The sequence below is a fragment of the Meriones unguiculatus genome, chromosome 20, assembly GCF_030254825.1.
Source record: "Meriones unguiculatus strain TT.TT164.6M chromosome 20, Bangor_MerUng_6.1, whole genome shotgun sequence".
NCBI classification, from domain to species: domain Eukaryota; kingdom Metazoa; phylum Chordata; class Mammalia; order Rodentia; family Muridae; genus Meriones; species Meriones unguiculatus.
Genome location: NC_083367.1, coordinates 48,575,287 through 48,594,667, shown reverse-complemented (window position 1 = coordinate 48,594,667; position 19,381 = coordinate 48,575,287). Strand labels below are relative to the sequence as shown.

General features: G+C 41.2%; 1 protein-coding gene across 2 annotated transcripts in view; it reads right to left on the bottom strand.

Moving 5' to 3' along the window:
* The window catches only part of Atg5 (autophagy related 5), a 91,947-nt gene that overhangs the window by 17,041 nt on the left and 55,525 nt on the right, over positions 1-19,381 (bottom strand). For both annotated transcript variants that reach the window (XM_060373692.1, XM_021634095.2), the window contains exon 7: positions 1,050-1,167. In XM_060373692.1, coding sequence (XP_060229675.1) covers positions 1,050-1,167 — 118 coding nt within the window. The remainder of the gene's footprint in view (positions 1-1,049; positions 1,168-19,381) is intronic.

Genomic DNA, 19,381 nt, shown 5'->3' with positions numbered 1-19,381 from the left:
TTCAGCCATTCAAACGCTAGAGGTATAAGGCTTCTATGTGACCACAAGACAGCTTGATAAGCAGTCTAGGAGCTTAGGCATGGGAAGTTACACACCAAGACTTCACAAAACACACTTAGAACCTCTAAAACCAATAAATCCTGTCTGACTTTAGTAATTTTGTGTTGTGGTTCATTATCTGCTTTCTTAACCCCTCCTGATACAGTCCCGTTCCATGTAACCCCCCCCCCACAACTGGCTCTAATACTGTTTCTTAGGAAAACCACTTCCTTAGATTATTTCATAAGAAACTACTAAAGTATTGCTTTCATGTTTAATAATTCCTTACCTCCTTCCTAACAGGTGTAAAAGACAGAGGCTGCTCAGTGTTAAAGAACATGGGACAGACCACTGAAAATTCCTCTTGAAAAAGTCATCAGTAACGAGCATTGCAATGGCTCACAGGGCTGAGATGGCAAACTATTTAGTTACTGGGTAATGACTGGGCAAGCAAAGCAGCAGGACACCTGCCCACATGCACACATACATGTAAACACGTGTAATTCAGAGAGGCTCTCGGGTGGAAATCTGAAATGCCCACACTGATTTTAGCACTGGCGTAACAGCACATGTGGAAACTCCACAGCTGACTACGCGCCAACAGCTCACAGAAGCATGTAGGCACGCTAAAAATACCACGGAAATCACCTTTAGGCTGTGTGTATAGGTATAGGTAGGTGGATGTGCGTGCGTGCACAAATTATTCATTAATGTATGTAAATATTTCAGCTTCTGAGAGAAATATGAAACAGCTTTGGTGCCAAACATCTCAAATACAAGGTTATGTGTACTGATTTTCAAATATTCAAATTCATTAGCACAAGAGCTACATTTTATTTTCCCAAACTGAACTGACTTCTTGTTTTGTTACAAATGTTATAAAACAAAAGAATTTCCCTTAAAAGGTAAGAAAGACTCTTTCTAAAATGCCAAACACTCGTTTCCCCTCAGCAATCAAAGGTTCAGAAGAGAAAACAACAGCCATGTGCTGTGGCTGCTACGTGCCTTACCTTCAGGGGCGACTGCGGAAGGACAGACTTCTTTGAGGAGATCTCCAAGTGTATGCAGCTGTCCATCTGCAGCCACAGGACGGAACAGCTTCTGAATGAAAGGTCGCTCAGTTGTGGTCTATTTGAAAAATAAAAACAACCCAAGCAAGTAAGTCTTTGTTGCTGTAGCTGCTAACTGCAGACACACAGATTACAAGCAGGAACCTGGCATCAGTGTCTACTGATGTGGCCTACCCATAAATACACAGGATGATCCTAAGTATCACTGATGCGATATATCATTTGTGGGGGGGTAACATAATAAATGTTCGTAAATCAGATTCATGCAAGTACGGAATGTCAGACACTCGTAAGTGATACGATACAATCACCAGATATAGAAATGAACCCTGGGCTACTACTGCATAAAAAGCACTTTTTTTTTTTAAAGGGACTAGAGATATGACTCAGGGGTTAAGAACACTGGTTGTTCTTGCAAAGAAGCAGGGTTTAGTTCACAGCACCCACAAGGTAGCTCACAACCACCTGCCACTCCTGTTTCAGGGGATTTAACACCTTTTCTGGCATCCATGGGTACCAGGCATGCAAGGGTACATTCACAGACACACAGGCAAAACGCCCACACGTATTTTTGCTGTAACTTTTTTTAAATCTTTAAAAAGAAGCTTTGTAATGAGTCTATTGTAAGCGAGTTTTGGGTCAAGCGGAACAACAGACATCTGATACCAATGAATGCACATCACATGTCCAAGATTTGACAGAGATAAGGATTTCAGTGCCAGGCTTGGCATAACCCCCTGTGAGTTACTTGTCAAGAAGGCCCCAGAAACCACCAAACAACACAGGCTACTGCCATTGCTCTTGGTTGCCCACCAGAACTAAGATAGTAAGGCCATATTGCTAAAGACACCACACACTTTGGTTGCAGGACATAGAGAAATCAATTTGGAACTGACCTGGAAATTCCTCCCTGCTGGCTAGCTTTCATAGTGCTGGAAGGCGCTACACAGGCCACTGGGGGAGAAAAACCATCAATAGTATTACCCTGGTCCCTTGGTCCCTGCTTCTGACAATGCTGACCTGCCAGACAAGACATGCCCAAGACGTTGAGATAATGGTATGACTCTTACAGGGTAACCAAGTGCTTTCTGACGAGACCTGAGGCCTGCTCGATAGGGAGGAAATCAAGCCTGACTATAAACCTGGTCAAAATCCCCTGGCTGGGAAGGCCACCAGCCACCCCACTATTGTCTTGCTAAACGGTCACACTGTTGGTTTCTACATTTTTCTATTTACACCTATGGATAAGTGCTGCTCTAAACTGTGGTCAAGAAGCTTCTTGCAGTAGGTGGGGATACAGAGCACTGACAGTAAGTACTGACTGTTCATTCCTAAATAGGATGTTTGTATAAAACCTCTTACCCTCCAAGGCTCAGAGAACTCATAGAAGTGTGTGTTCGAGGGAGGGGGAGAGTTAAGGGTCAGACAGTGCAGAGGTGTGCAGCGAAATGCTTCCTCTGGATATAACATGGATGATGCACTCGTGAACACACAGCAGCTAAGGGCACCCGCATAAGATCAAACCAATCAACGTTACAGCATGGAAGCAGGAGGGGCCCAGGAGGTCCCACCCAGGGCTGAGGAGCTATTGACAGCTGCTGGCTGCAGAGAGTCATTATTCTTCAGGTGTGTGGTTGATGGCAGGCTGCCCATGCCCTAGTGAATGGTCCCACACCTCTGTGCATACCAGTAGTATTATCTGGACTGAGGTGTCTTTAAAAACAAAAGAAGGAAATAGAAGAAAAAAAAGATGTGGAGGGAAACAGGGATTTGGACTGGGTATGATCAAGGTAACTCTGCATTCATATTAAATTGTTCAAGAATAAGTAAAAATATTCTTTAAAACAAACACCCAAAACAAAAGAACCCTGGTTGACTACCTCACCGAAAAGGAAACTGGTAGGTTATCATTGTGGTGGTGCCATGAGCTGATTCAGGACAAGGTGGAGTACAGAAATTCAGATTTACTGGAAGCAGCTCACATAGGGCTCATTGTCCCAGAGAAGTCACCATGCAGGGGGAGACAGAAAAGTACTTGGTCGCAGAGAGAGAGGGGAGAGACAAAGACACAAAGACACACACACACACACACACACACACACACACACACAGAGAGAGAGAGAAAGGAAGAGAGAGAGAGAGAAAATGCAGAAAGAAGGGAGGTAGGGACACCAAAACATTGGCTTTTAGTCAGAGGGCGCTCTCAGTCTTTCTGAAATAGCTACCACTTTAAGAACGAAAATAAAACACGAGAAAAACCATGTAAATGTGAGCAATTCAGTGGATATGTAACAAATGTTAAAAACTGTATGTGAACGATATAACTGATAATTTGGGGCAATCATAAACACAAAGTGTACAAAACAAAAGGTCAGCAACACTGTGTCAAAAACAATTCGGTTCCCTTCACTAACTGGCTTACACAGGGGTTTTAAATTTTACTGTTATCTTTTTATTTATAAAGCCTATAGTTTAGTACACACATTAAAAAAAAAAGGATCCTGTCCAAGTAACTGACTAACTATGCAAAGATAATAAAGCTAGTGGTGGCCCAGAAGCAGAGAAATGAAAAGGGACTACGGCATTCACTTAAAATCGCCACCAACCACTTAGAGCATCTGTCTTTCAGGCCACCAAGAGGCTTTTAAGAGTTTTTGGTGAAGGAAGTGACATGATGAAAGATGCTTTTTCTCCAGACTAATGCATAGCAGTGTGGGGACAGCCTAGGCCGGAGATGAAATGAGGACGGGTGGCAGTTGACTGTAGAGAACGAGCCTTGGTGAGACAGCCTGGACAGGGTGGGGGTAGGGAGGTAAGGGTGTACAAGGGCAGCAACGCATTCGCAAGCAAATGTACTAGCTGGAGCAGACATCAGCAATGCCCTAGTAAACTCTAGCGGGTTCAGATCTCACTCATACCTAATTAGCAGCAGAAACGTGAATTACAATAAAATCACCTAAAAACAACAGGCTAAAAGGAAAAGTCAAAATAGTCATGGTCACATGTTAAAAAAATTCTAATTCCACTATTGAAAAAAATGGCCTGTTATTTCTCAGTGTAGCTCCTGTTTTCACTCTCCCTGTAACAATAAAGGTAAACTTTTCACAATAATACACCTTAACTCAATACCATAAAATGGTAACCTAGATGATTCACCAAAGGAAAGTGGTGCTTGCATCTATCATAGATAAACTACAGAAGAAAAAGCCTACCAAACACAGCCAAGTAGACCAACCAATACTGCATTTATGTTGACAGGATAACTCTAGTTTGTTCCAGTCAATTTACTAGACCTTCTCTAGTAAGTGAGAAATTAGAAAACATATAGACTGCGTAAAAGGCACATTCTCACAAAGTAAGATCAAGTGTGAGTTCCAGGCATTTACGTGACAAAAAAGTTAAGGTACTGTCAAAGAGTACAGACTCTGATATGGTAGAGCTAGATGGCAGCTGTCATTCATTACAGAACCACAGGCACAATGAACCAACTTCTCTGAAAGTAAACATACTTTACTTACATACATACTTTAAACATACTCTGAGGGTAAACATTCCGCCCTGCAGAGAAGCTCAAGCAAGAAGGTAAACAATTCAAAATAGCTTTAGGAAGTCCCTGAAACTGACCAGATTTACCAGGGCTCTTCCTGCCCCAGTAAACAGTAACAGCTGAGAGTCACTCTCCTTAAAGGGAAGCTGAGCTACAAAGACTTTCAGACAAGCTGAGTTGCAAAAATGACTTTGAGACCAGACTGTCTGGAAGGGGTTTAGAGCAACTGAGGCACTTAGAAAGGGTTCTCTATAACTTGTTGAGCTGCCTAGAGGCTCTTCAGAGTGCTCAGGGTTCCCAGCTTTTGTGAACTGTCATTCATGCTGGTGTAGGCACTGGTGATGCAGCGGTCTGAGTCATTTCTGCTCCTGTAAGTAACCCCTCATCCATACGCCTCTTAATAACCCCAATAAAACTTCCTGGTTCATGAACTTGGACTTTGATGGTGCCCATATTTTGGTCTGCCATGGATCCCTATCTGGGGTGCGCAGACATGTGTGTTGTGTCTCCCCAGAAAAATTTTTGTCATGTAACAATAATGCTAAGGATAGTGGAACTAAGAAAGTTTTAATTCAAAGGTAAGCAAGAACAGGGTCTCCTAAGATTTCTCTTAGGCATAACCTAATGATCAGAGGAGCCTGATTTATTACAGTCTGGGCAGAATTTCCTAACAGTAGTCATCCAAAGGTTTAACTTCTCTCAGGTATTAGAATAACTATGCTTTAAATAAGTAAATTAAAAAAACCTGTAAACATGCCCAATTCTGCACAAATGATACCTTCCAAAATCAAAAACCTCAATAATTACTAGGTCACAAAAAACATCTCCTTGGTAGCAGTGAATTTTTTTTTTCTACTCCATTTGAAAGACTCCATAATAAACCACATAGCTGCTGCTATTCCATTCATAATGGTAAGGGCATAACAGTAACTGGCATAAACAGAATTGCAAAGCACAGTGTTATTTCCTCTTCTAAAAAAAAACAACTTTAGGATTGCTTGTACCAAAGTACTGGTGGAAGAATAGGGGGAATTGCCCAAGCAGGATGTGACTGTAGGATCGCTAGTAAATTACATCAGGGTCTTCATTAAGGATCTGTCATGCTAGTACATGCTTAGGAGGATAGCACACATGTGAGTAACTGTGACACAGTCATAAGTGACAGCAGAGACACAAACTAGGTGCTGTGAGGAAATACCATAAAGCCAGAGCACAAAACTTCACCCCGAGGCTAGGGTCACAGACAGCTCAGTGATGAGGCACCTGCCTGCCCTGAGCAAGGCTGGGTCTCCAGGACCACTCGACTAAAGCAAATCAAACCTGGACCTCTCACCAACAGGAACAAAAACAGAACAACAACAACAACAAATCCCTAACAAGTTACATAAGTTTAAGTTCTAAGGGTGAGAGACACACCAGTAGATATAAAGCAAAAGCAGAAATTGCACAGTACATTGAGCGTAAACTTTTAAAACACATCATTTCAAAAGAGGATAAAAACACAGGGTGAAATATAGAAGGCCATCAAGCCTCCAACTTAAAATAGGATTTTATTTATTTTTTAATGAAGAAAGTGGTAATCACATTTCAATCTTCACGGAGACCTGGAATAACAGTGCTTACTAGAAATCAGTGGATAACAAAAGCCAGCTGAGGGCCAGTGTGCAGAGTGTAGCAGAATAAACCAATGTGATTGATTGGGATCCCAACTCCTCATATTATCTCTAAGTAAAATCGAACACCGGGACTCCGTTTCTCAAGCTGATAAGCTGGGAAATGTTATCCATGAATAATTTATTATGACATAATAAGACAGATAATACCTAAGATGTAAAGTATATGTGCAGTAGGTAGGAATAAAGTCTAATTCTTCTCACTTCTGATGTTTAAAGCACTATTAAATTAAACAAACAGTAGTTGTTACAGAACCAGTTACAGAGAGAATCAGAAGTAATTAACATTCCACCTTCAGTTTCCTTTGATAATTTATTAATTCAAGTAAGTGCTCATGGCACAAAGTCAAAGAAAGAGCTTTAGACATTACGTGCTGCCAGACTTTACCACAGTTACGTGACATAGGCTTCAAACTGTTGCAGGCACATGTGGCTGAAGACAGATTCATGCATATCAAATTTTGCATCACATGCTTTTCAGAACCAGCTTCATATTTAAATTAGCTTAAGAATATAGACAATTACAAGACGCATTAAATAAAAATAACAATGGTTTAAATCAATGCTGAGAACTTTACAGTAAAGTCTCTGGTGGGAGGTAAGTGAAGGGCAAGGAGGAAGAACAGTGGGATTCATTCCTTTATCCCTCACTGAGGGAAACGGAGACTTGAAAATAAAGCATGTTGAGTGGTCCCGCTAAAAGACTCTGCAGCCTACTTCTAATATTTTTAATGATACCAAGAAATAATAATTAACATTTGAAAAGCTGTCATTATTACAGCCAGGAACACTTAATCTCCAAAGCACTACAGTCTTAATTGAGACTATGATTAAACGACCAGCACACATCCAAATACGTCCTCACATCTGGTTGAAAGTTTGTTTTGTCTCATTGAAATTATTATAGTCATTATAATTCTGTCTAGTCAATGCCAAGTATATTCTGTCACATAACAGTTAAAGCAAATACGAATAACAATTTGTGCCCTCTTCACATCCTTTCACAAGGCAGCATGGTGGACTGAAGACTGGGATCAACTTGATGCTGAGCCTACGGACAGAAGAGATGGGCTGGTTGACAATATCTGCTTCATTGTGTGTGTATATGTGAGGTGTATTTGTGTGTGGCTGAGGCTCACAACTAGGTTTTAAGAAAATGACTTCTCCACCCTATGTTTTAATTTTGTTTTTGTTTTCGAGACAGGGTTTCTTTGTGTAGCTTTGTGTAGAACTTGCTCTGCAGCCCAGGCCGGCCTTGAACTCACAGAAATCTGCCTGCCTCTGCCTCCCTGAGTGTTGGGATTATAGGCGTGCACAACTACAGCCTGGCATGTTTAAAATTCTTACTCATTTATTGTTTGAAGTCTTTTGCCTGCATGGATGTCTGTGCACCTCGGGCATGTTTGGGTACCCTAGAGGTCAGAAGCAGCACTGAAGCCCCTGAGTCACAGATGGTTGTGAGCCACCATGTGGGTGCTGGGAAACAACTCAGGTCCTCTGGAAGAGCAGCTACTGCTTTTAACCACTAAGCCAGCTGTCCAGCCACGCCCTGCTTTTTATTTTTAACACAGGGTCTCTTAACTGAACCAGAACCTGTTGTAGCTAGCCTAGCTGGCCAGTAACCTCACAGGTACTCTGCAGTGGGTTTAGAGCAGCACATAGCACATGTGGCTTATGTGGGTGTTAGGGATCTGAACTCGGGGTCTCATATTTGTGCACCAAGTACTTTATGAACTGGGCCAGCTCCCTAGGCCCAATTTAAATTTTTTATATAAAAATTTTAGTAGCATGGCCAAAGAAGAAGACTCAAATAAAGAAGACAGTACTATTAATAATTCTAGAAATAGTTACCTTAATACACTAAAGAACTCACTCTAAAAGAATTCAGAGTCATACCAAGAGAATCAGAAAGTTTCATTCTATTTAATGGCTTTAACACTTTTGCTAATTTTATTGAAAGCCACACTAAGAATGTTAGATGAATACAAGAAAGAATAATGTAAGTAATTAATAACATACGTATTTTCTTCTGAAAGGTTAAAGGGCGGTTTTGCATGAAGTTGTTATCTCTATGGACATTAACATAAAATAAATTTGAAGCACTTTCAATTTGTACAAATAAAGCAGCAAGAGGAAACGTCTGAGTAAAAGCAGCCGTGCTGCTCTCAGAAGTGGGGCTGTCCTGAAGGCCAGTCAACTGTCTTCCCCAGGAGACATGCTGCATCTAAACCCAGCCAAGAACCCGTGACTGTATACAGAAGCAGAACATCTACGCCCACCCTCCACACACGCTCCAAGAGTTTTACAATGAATGCTGAAGCTTGCCATGTGGGGATAATATTTTTTGATGATGTGTATAATTTTTCATGGTATCGCAATGAAGTATCAAGGTATTATAGAAAATTTCTGTTCAAAATTTTGAAGCAGCAAATAAAAGTGGTATTTCATAGATCTGACTGTGGATATAATCTACAGATCAGGAAGTTGAGGAAATATTTGCAAATCATACATCTGGTAAGACTAGTGTTTAGAATATAATTCTCAAAACAACAGAGGGATAATCTCACTTAAAAATGATGAAAGGGACTGGCACTATGGCTCAGCTGGTAAAGGTGCTTGCTGTGCAGTCCCAGTGACCTGAGTTTGCTCCTCAGAACCCATACAAGGTAAAGGAGAGAAATGAACCCACAAAGTTTTCCCCTAACCTCCACACGTGCTCTCACATATATCACACACACACACACACACACACACACAAAGTAAGAATAATTAAGTAAAAATAAACAAAGGCAGCTGGGGATAGTGTTTTATACCTATAATCTTAGTACTTGGGAAATAAAAGGCAGAGTTCAAGGCCATTTCTCAACTATATAACACAATTAAAGGCCAGTCTAGGCTAACTGGACTGAAAGTCTGTCTCAAAACATCCTCCCACCTCCCCACCAAATAGCTAAAGAAATAAAACAAGAAAACCAAACAGAAACAAACAAAAGGCAGTAATTTAAAGATATGTCTTATAAAAAAATACACAAGCACACAAATAACATCTTAAGCACATGGGAAGACTTAGCAGCCTCAGTAGTCATCAGAAGAATAAAGACCAAAACCACAATGTGAGGCCCCTTTGGACCACGAGAGCATGCTGGGATGAAAATGTCGAAACTATTCACTGGCACCCTCCTTCACTGTGGGCAGGAATATGGTGAAGACACTTTAGAAAAATACACTAACAACACTTCAAAATCCTAAACAAATAATCAGCATATAGTCTGCTAACTGTACTCTAAATGCCTACAGAAGAGATGTGAACATAAATGATCACCATAAAAAAACAATGCAAGGATATTCACTACAGCTGACAGTCGGAAGAGCCCCAAGGTGGAAACAGTGCCTATCAGTAGGCAAGAGCCGCATAGTGGGCCATACAAGACCCCTCCCCCATCACTCTAGATGAGCAATTGTGATCTACAACAGGCTCGAACCTGGGCATGCAAATGAGAGACGCCAGACACAAAGGACTATGAATTATATCCCTCTAATGTCTTACAATGTCTAGAATAGGCAAAAACCACAGAGATACAAATTAACTAGTAGGTGTAGTAAGTGCGTGGGGGGGGGGAGGGAGTCTGAGTGACTGCTACTGGGCTGGGATTTCCTCTTTGGGATATGAAAAATGTGAAATTTTTGTAGTGGTGCCAGCTGCATGAGTTTGTAATGCTCTAAAAACCTTACTGATTCTAAATGAATGACATGTATGCTACTACAGTAACAACTCAATAAAAACGCTCAATAAAACTTCATACTCAGGTGTGGTTAGTACAAGAAAGAGCAAAAGACTGTCACACACAAAAGAGCTTTTGTTTTTTTCTTTTTAACATTTACTCATACGACTTGATAGGAGTGGTGAATCCTCTTGGGGAAGGTCTCAAGCTTTGTAAGTGACTGAGTAGGAGTTCCTTCAAAATAATTATGTATATATGTATATGTACATATATACACAAACAAAGGAGGTCAATAGCCCCCAAACAAGGGCTAAATAACTATTCTGATCCTTATCAGTTCAGAACATTTCATATTTTTCCCCAAAGAACAAGCAGTATAGGAATTCTTAATGAGAAAGGAAGAAACTCTGTTTGCCAAAACTCATTTAATATTTTAGGACCTGATAATGAAAATGCAGCTGGAAAGTTTTTAAGGTACAAGATGTTAGTTTTAAGATGAACGCTTACTAAAATACTGCTGTTAGTAGACTTATCATGAGTGCGCGCACCCATAGAAGCCAAGGAACACGGTCAGGTCTCTGGAGCTACAATCAGAGGTAGTTACAGCTGCTCCAATGAGTGCTGGAAACCTAACTCAGGTCCTCCCTGTAAGAGCGCCTAACCTCTGAGCACCTCTCTGGCCTCCGAGTCACACTCCATCCCATGTGGTCTGTCTACTTTATTATCTTGAACGTCTTTTGTTGCCAACGTAAGTATTTTTGTAAAATCTAGTTACTATGAATTGTGTGTTTTTGAGCTATGGTCTGTGAACTTGAACAAATGAGATATCCCTGGTTTCCTTGAAAGTTCTGGGGTCACTTCCAGGTAGGTGCATAGGATAGGGCTTACTTCTGCCTCCAGGCATCCTAACACCCAATAATACCACCACTGTTGGCTGCAACATACCAGCAAGCCAATCAAGGCTGACAACACAGCTCAACGAGCAAGGGCGTGCTTGTCCTTCTGTTGCAGAGGCCTAGCCAACTTCTTCCTGCTGTTTCCCCAGGAAAGCTCTCAATTAAGTATTCAAGAATAAGCACAACAGGTGTTCCCAGCTGCACAGAAATCTGGAATCTGGAGCCACTTCCCAGTGATTGTCACCCGGCCCTGCCTATAAGGCCAATGTGGGCCAATCTAGCACTGAATGCCAGTTCAAAGGCTTGGACAATTGCCTGGTGATCAGCAAGCCACACAGCATTTGCCAACATATGGCAGGGTTTCAATGTATCCATCTAGAGCATCCACATGAACCATGCCACCAGGGTGAGTAACATTTGCAAGGGCATCATGCTCCCAGACCCCAAGAATACACACACCGCACTGTGGTGAGCTGATCACGCAGGTGGTAACTGCTGGTCTGAGTTGTGTGCTACCCCCTTGACAAGGGCAGAGACACACAAATGCTGCAGTCTGGAGGGAAAGAGCCAGCATCACATGCTGTAGGAAGATCTTCAAGGATGAAGGTGGAAAGGCCTTCTTCATGGGTGCCTGGTCCAACATTCCCTGTGGCAGAGGCTAGGGCTTCATGCTGTTTATCTATAAGGAACTCCCTGCAGCACATCATGAAGTGATGTCGATGCCACAAGAAGGCACCTGAGAGTACAAAAAATGTTCTACTGTGATCACCTCTGGGAAGGGATGGACACAGAGAGGCCCATTCTTTTTCTTTGCCTTTTCCCTACCTCCCTTTCTGTTTTTTGTTTTTTTTTTTTTTTTTTTGAGATAGGATTTCTGTGTAGCCTTGGCTGTCCTGAAGCTTGCTCTGTAGATTGGGCTGGCTCTGAACATGCAGAGTTCCGCCTGTCTTTGCCTCCCAAGTTGAAGTCCCAGGTTGGAGTTAAAGGCATGTGCCACCATCCAACAGTTGAAGCTCTTCCTTAAAATCATGCTGAATCAGTCTGGGCCCATGGAAGATCTCACCACATCACCTCAGGTCTACAAGTCAGCAGGTGTAGACCTAGATTCCAGACACTCATGGGGCCAGTACTGCGTCTACACAATCACACAGTTCTGTTTGCAATGAAGCACTAGCTCCTCTGTGGCATGGCTAAAATTACAGTTATGCTTTGTGCTGGGTACTCTGTTAGGGAACAATTAACTGGGACCTGGAAGGAAAAGAAAAGAAAAGAAAAGAAAAGAAAGAAAGAAAGAAAGAAAGAAAGAAAGAAAGAAAGAAAGAAAGAAAGAAAGAAAGAAAGAAAAGATGTTGCTATATAGCTCTGGCTGGCTTGTTATAATCCTCCTGCCTCATCCTCCTGAGTACTGAAATTACAGGCACATTCCACTACACTCTGGTAAATGATTCATGTTCAGCCCCTTGCCCCTACCTTTTCCTTCTTATAGGTTGTCACATATAGGAGTAGGCCTTTGTAGTATTCATGACAATGCTAAAGAAACATTTATAAGCAGCACAGGTGAGGTTAAGGCAGTACTGCCAGGACCAGCCAAGGACATTGTGACCTTTAAACAGGATGCTGGGAGAATCATGTGTATCAAAGAAGCATAGTGGTGCTTGCCTTCATTCTCAGTACTTGAGAGGCACAGTCAAGCAAACGTCCCTTTCTGTGAGTTTGAGAAGCAGTCTGGTCTACATAGTGAGTTCGGATATCCCTATGTACAGAGACCAGTCTCCAAAAACAAAACAAAAAAGACTGATATAATCTTGTATAATTTGTTCAACTATGAAATGGAGGTTGTGGTAGGGAGCTGAAAAAAATGCATTCTGTCATCAAAGGCTTCACTAGCAAGAGAGGATACACTGTAACTAGATAAAGATGGCTTCATAAATAATTACCAAACCAGAGATGAGTGGAAGAGCATGATATTACAACTTAAATACAATGTTTTACTACAAAAATTTTAGCTGCCCTAAAATTAACTGCAGTTAAAGGAAATGTTCCTGATCATACAACACCTGAGCAACAGCTACAGTATTTAATATGAGTGTTGTTAAAACATTCCAAAGAAATAAAACTAATCCGTCATCTATACAAAAGGCAGGGGAGTAAAAATTTAAAAACCCTAAAATAACAGTGTATTTAGGAAGAAAGCAAATTTGTTAGTTCTATTCCATTAAGCGTTCCTCAAGCAACATAAAAGTCAGAGTTCAGGTTACACTTTGATGTGCAGATCCTTTTGAAAGCTACTCTACCCGGCTTTATATGAAGCATCTGCAACTAAGACCAACACCTAGTGAAGGGTATCCCATCCTGATCCTGTGTTTCCTGAAACATCCTCAATCAGAAATTAGCTATGGCTTACAGTAACAGACAATTATCTTCATCATGATGAGAAGGTTTCGGTATAAGCTAAGGAAGGCAGTTTTCCTTCAGCAACTCCTTTAAAAACTAAACTTCAAGACTAATTAAAATAGGAAATGGTTTACTATGTAGTTAAACACTTTTCAGATTAGTGACTCAGAGGAAAGGAGGATTCCAAAGGGGAGGAAGGAATGGAAAAGTTTGGGGGGGGGGAGAAAAAGAAGCAAAGACCAAGAGAAAAGCCTATTAGAAATGTGTTATTTAAACAAGTAGAATTAATTATTTCTTTTTGTATATGCAAAATAACTAATGACTCTCTTATCTATGCTTTAAAAACTCTAAGTAAAGTGGTAAGTACTACACTGGGTTTCCATGACATTAACTTTTATCCCTTTCAAGACAGGGTCTAATATAGTCCAGGCTGGCCTCCATCCTACTCTACAGCAGAGGTAGAGTATGATCATCCAGCCCGTTACTTCCAGAATACAGGGATTATCACAGGCACATGGCACCTAAGCCTTGTTTTCTAGGTATTTAATTTTTCAAGTTAAAGTTAACTTTTATTTTTTCTGAACATGCTATTTTTTAACTCACATTAACTTTCTACTTTTTGAATATTATCTCTGTTTACAATGATGATATGAGTATATGCATATATGGCATAATCAAGTTCAATAAATAATATGCCTTCTCATACATGTACTAGCCTTAACTTAGCCACAAATCTAATGTACAAGTAAGTCATGAGTGAACTCAACAGGCATCCAAAACCCTATTTTAACACTATTTCACGACTAGTTCAATTTGATTTAGTTTGTTTTATACATAACTGTGTCACACATGTAAATCTAGCAAGTGACTTTCATGGAAGTATCACACTCAAGTTACACATACGGTGTACTCAAATATGTTTTTTAAATTTGTATCCAAGCCTGTTGAATTATAATCAGACTCTTCCTTTCAATGACAGAGCTTTCCCTAACCCCTCAACTCAAGGCACTACTCTGTATTAGTGTCTTCTTGAACCAGCCCTGACTTTCAGCTGATACCCTCTGTCTAACTTTGAGCTGGGTGTGGTGGTGCACATCTTTAATCCCAGCACTCAGGGAGGCAGAGGCAGGCAGATCGCTGTCAGTTTGAGGCTAGCCTGGTCTACAAAAGTAAGTCCAGGATAGCCAACGCTACACAGAGAAACCCTGTCTCAAAACACAGAACAGACCAAAACGAGAGAGAGAGAGAGAGAGAGAGAGAGATTTTCACCCTGTTCAAAGCAGAATAAAATCTGTAAAATGTTCCAAGGCACAAAACTCAAGATAATACAATAGCATATTTGTATCAGACCATATTTATTAACTGAGGATTAAAATGTTAATATATCACAAATTACAAAAAAGCAATCTGCCTAGGCATATGCCTGTCAGAATTCATTCATGATCAATATAATCTATACATACATCGTTTCTCTTGGCACATGCGTATATTCTGTAAACCACCTGCACCGACCAAAAAGCCACGTGTACCTAAAATCCTTAGAAAGAAACAAATCCCCGTGTAAATATTAAACGCGGTGTGACCACCACAGGAGCAACCAACAGCTTTCTCACTGCATTCGAGGCCTGAAGCACAGGAGAGGATTCACGGCTGTACTACAAGCCTGGTTAGAAGTCCACAGGCAGGGAGGTCACAGTCCCCAGGGATAGGGGAGTTGCTGACACGAGCTAGAGTCTTCTGTGAAGAGAGAGCCTACACTGAGAAGGTGCCCCTGCCACAACAGCCTGTGGGGAAGCCTGTGTGACGTGTTCTTGACTGATGATTGATGTGGGTGGATCTGTCCTTGGGAGGGGTGCAGTGCTACCCCTGGGCAGACGGTGCTGAGCTATAAAGAAACCAGGCTAAACAAGCTGTGAGGAACAGGCCGGGAAGCGGCACCCCTCCGCAGTCTCCACCTCAGTTCCTGCCCTCAATTCCTTCAATGATGGACTGTTGTGTGGAACCGTAAGCTGAAGTTGGGCATAATCATGGTGTCTTAGAAACCATTCGATAGAAACCCTAACCAGGATAGGAGGAAAATACAATTGCTGTTTTTGCTAAACAAACATGGTCAGACATACCCATAAATTAGTGCTGCTTTCAACCTGGGTCAGAGAAGCTTCTTTTTGCAGTAGGGAGCAGCCAATACATAACTGGCCAAAGTGCCAAGAACAAATAACTCTGGAGTGCTCAGCCCTAAACGAGACACCTGTATATCAGCTTCGGGAAAGCCCAGGAAGCATCACGGAAGAGGGGACAGAAAGATGTTAAGACCCAGAGAGGATGGAGAGAAACTGTCTTCTGGGCATGACACAGCTGGTGCACTCATGTCTTTAGAGCAGTTCTGGCTGTGCAGTTATGATCTGCACAATCACTAATGCCAGCATGGATGGGGGAAGGGCTCTCTAGCCCTAGCTGAGGAGCTACTGGCCACTGATGGCCACTAGGAAAAGGGGTAGTTTTTCTTCAGGTGTGTGGCTGATGGTAGGTTGCCATGCTGAGGTAGGCAGCACAAATTATACTCAGTGACTTATAAAACATGAGGGAGACACGAAGATGGCAAGGACACATGCTGAATGTGTGTGAGGGAAGTAGCATGGGAGGAGAGCTTGGGCGGATATGATCACGGTGCATTGCATATGCATGAAATTGTTCAAGAATAAATAAAAAATATTTTTAAATGGGCATGACTCAACAACTCTGTCCTATATTTTATAAGAGGCATGGATATAAAACATAAAATTAAAAAAAAAAAAAAAAAAGAAAAACCTGTCCAGGCTCCAATCAGAAAGACTACAAATTATGTTGCTTTGCTTGCATGTTAGAGAGTGTGTGTAAGTGGGAGCGGGGATGGAACTCGGTCCTTGGGTGTGCTAGGCACATGCTCTACCACTGATCTATACGTCCAGCCTGCCTTGTTCTTTTTAAATTGGGTTTCCTTCTAACAGTCCTAAATGATTACCTTATGTATAACCTACTTGAAAGTATTAGCAAGTAGGTATTTTTGAAGTCTGAGTAATTCTACCAAAAGCAACTCTCATATTTACCCAGAAGAAGGAACCACTACCAAGAGTCAAAGCCTTTTAATTCTGTTCTCAGCAGACAGGTGTGTGCTCTGCATGCTATATGAAAATCATTTATGAGAAGAACAGGGAAGAAATTAGAAGGTAGTTTTCCCTATTGAAACAAATATGTGATTAAGCAGATTTCTGACAGCACAGAGCTGTCAGCAGGTTGAATGATTGCCTGAGAAGCATCATTCCAGATGCTGACATTGTATACAGTGTAACAGTGAAAAAAGAAAAAAAAAAAAGAAAAGAAAAGAAGACAACTGGTCAGTGAGGATGGTTGTGAACACGAAAGTTAAGGAATGAAACCTCTCTACAGTGACCTAGACAGGTTGCTACTGTCGAGATCATATGAATAAGGGTAGTGGCCAATCAGGAAAGTGGAGCCCATCAGATGACCATGAATGCTGGGAGAACTGAACACAGTCACCGAAACGGTAAGACCAGCACTCACTATCAGTGCTGAGAATTCACCACAGAGACATCAGGAATAAACATATTCTTATAGATTTGATATGTAGACAGATTGTTTCATGATGTTAAATATTAAATACTATTGACCAGTTCATCACACACTTCCCTTTTCAATGATGGTAATATTTTAAACTGTCTTATGTTTAAGGTAAGTATTGTCAGTCGATTTTTAAAAATGGCATTATTCTTACTGCATCTACTGAAATTCTCAGAAAGGAGAGGTGAAGCTATCACAATGAAAGAGAAGGAAATGCATACCAGTAACTGACAGTATGGCGCGCGTGTGTGTGTATGTGTGTGTGTGTCACTGAAACAGTAAAATTACTCTTAAAAAACGTTATTACTGTGTGTTGTGTGTATACGGTGTATGTAGGTGCACGTGTCCTGTGGCGTATGTGTGGTGGTCAGAGGACAACTCTTAAGAGTCCATTTCTCTTCTTCCACCTTTAGGTGGGTCCTAGGGGTCAAACTCTGGCTGGCAGGCTTACATGGCAAGTACTTTTACCGGCTGAACCACCTCATCCCCAAATACTGTTTCTTACAACCAAGAAATTCTTAGTGAACTGCTTACAGCATTTCATTCACAATGCCTGTTTAGATGAGGTATTAGTGACTCGGGCTTCAAGGTTACTGCAGATAATCTCACACACAGGCACAAGCAACAGCACTCATTCTATTCCTGAAATTGATTTTAAAGTGATCAATAAGTAGTGTCTACTTGGTCAATATAGAACTTTCTGTAGTGAAGAAAAGTTTCCAGAATTTTACGTATGTTTCAATATCTTCATGTCTGTGACTTTTCCCTATTAGAAGAAAGGGGACTGAAGATTGGAAGCTACAGAATGGGAGGACTAATACATTTATATACAAACTGAATATAATTTTAAATGGGAAGCAATAATGCTAAGGCTAAGAAAGCAAGGAAGTGAACCCAACAGCCTATGAAAGAAAACAGGCAGTGAGTCTTCACTGTCTCCACTCTACCCCCATGTTTCCTAATCACCAGATGGATGAAGCCGCTGAGTGTCAACGAGCAAAGTATCTCTTAATGATTTCATTTGCGTAGAAAACACGAGCACAAAGGGAATAAACACACGTAGAATAGTCAAAACAGTATCTGGTCCTCAAAAACACAAAATTAATGTTAGCAATTACTGTGATTCGTATATAATTTGCTTTCCTTAAATTTTTTTTCATAGCAAGTAATTTAGCTGCAAACCATCTGCGATTACTAAGTACATTAAAAACTTGCTGTGTTGGACTGCCCCCTGCAGGCCTCAATTTACCTACTTATTTTACAAGGAGCATCGAGAAAATAGGAGTCGAGACAAACCATTATTCATTCACTTCTAACAGTAAGACCATGACACAGCTATGAAGATGCAAAGGAAGACAGTCCTTTTCTAAACAGTTCACTGAATACAGAAAACCTACATACACTTCAACAGAAGAAATCAGGGGAAGCAATAAAAAAACACTGTCTGTACTATAGGAAAAAGCGATTGGCTGAAGGTAAGAAGGCCCAAGTTCAGAACTGCTGTCAGGTGGTTGTACACTTGGCAAGTCAGTTTTATGCCATGCTGTCTTACTCCAAAATCAATGTTAAGATGTCAGACGATCCCCAAGCTTCTGCCTCAGCAAATGTGTAATACCTAAGATAAGAACAAAGCATTAACCTTTACACAGCACCAGCTGAAAAGATTAGGAAAGATTTGTCTGCACAGGGTCTACACTGTGAGAGAAGGGTCTACTTCTTTGAGAAGTTGACAGGGCAAGAAAATAAAGCAGCACAGTGTTAAACCACACCATGTGATGGTACTTTAGATACTAGACGCGGTGTGTATTATCAAATTAACAGCAATAAAAAAATCAATATGCTGGCACATGTGGTGGCACATGTTCTGAGTCCCAGCACTAAGGAGGCTGAGGCAGGAGGGTTCAAAGGTAACTCTACCTACGGAGCAAGAACCCGTCTCAAATCACTTCCCCCTGAGGTGGGTGCAGCCTTACCAGGCCACAGAGGAAAACAATGCAGCCAGTTCTCATGAGACCTGATAGGCTAGGGTCAGAGGGAAGGGAAGGAGGACCTCCCCATCAGTGGACTTGGGGAGGGTCATGGGAGAAGAGGGAGGGAAGAGGAGATTGGGAGGGGACTAGGGAGAGGACTACAGCTCAGATACAAAGTGAATAAATTGTAATAATTAAAAAAAAAAAGACATCATAGAGAGCCAAGGGGAAAAATAGTTAAAAATTACAAAATAAAATAAATACTAGAAAGTAAACTCATTGTTTTCAAGTATGATTTTGATGAATAAAACAAGTTTCCACTGTTAAACAAAACAAACAAAACCCCTACCCTATGCTTTGAAGGGAAAGCAATATAGCAGAAAACTACAAGAATCACTGCAAGTTCTGTGAGGAGGAAGGAGTAAGAGTGCAAATGAAAACACGGGAATTAA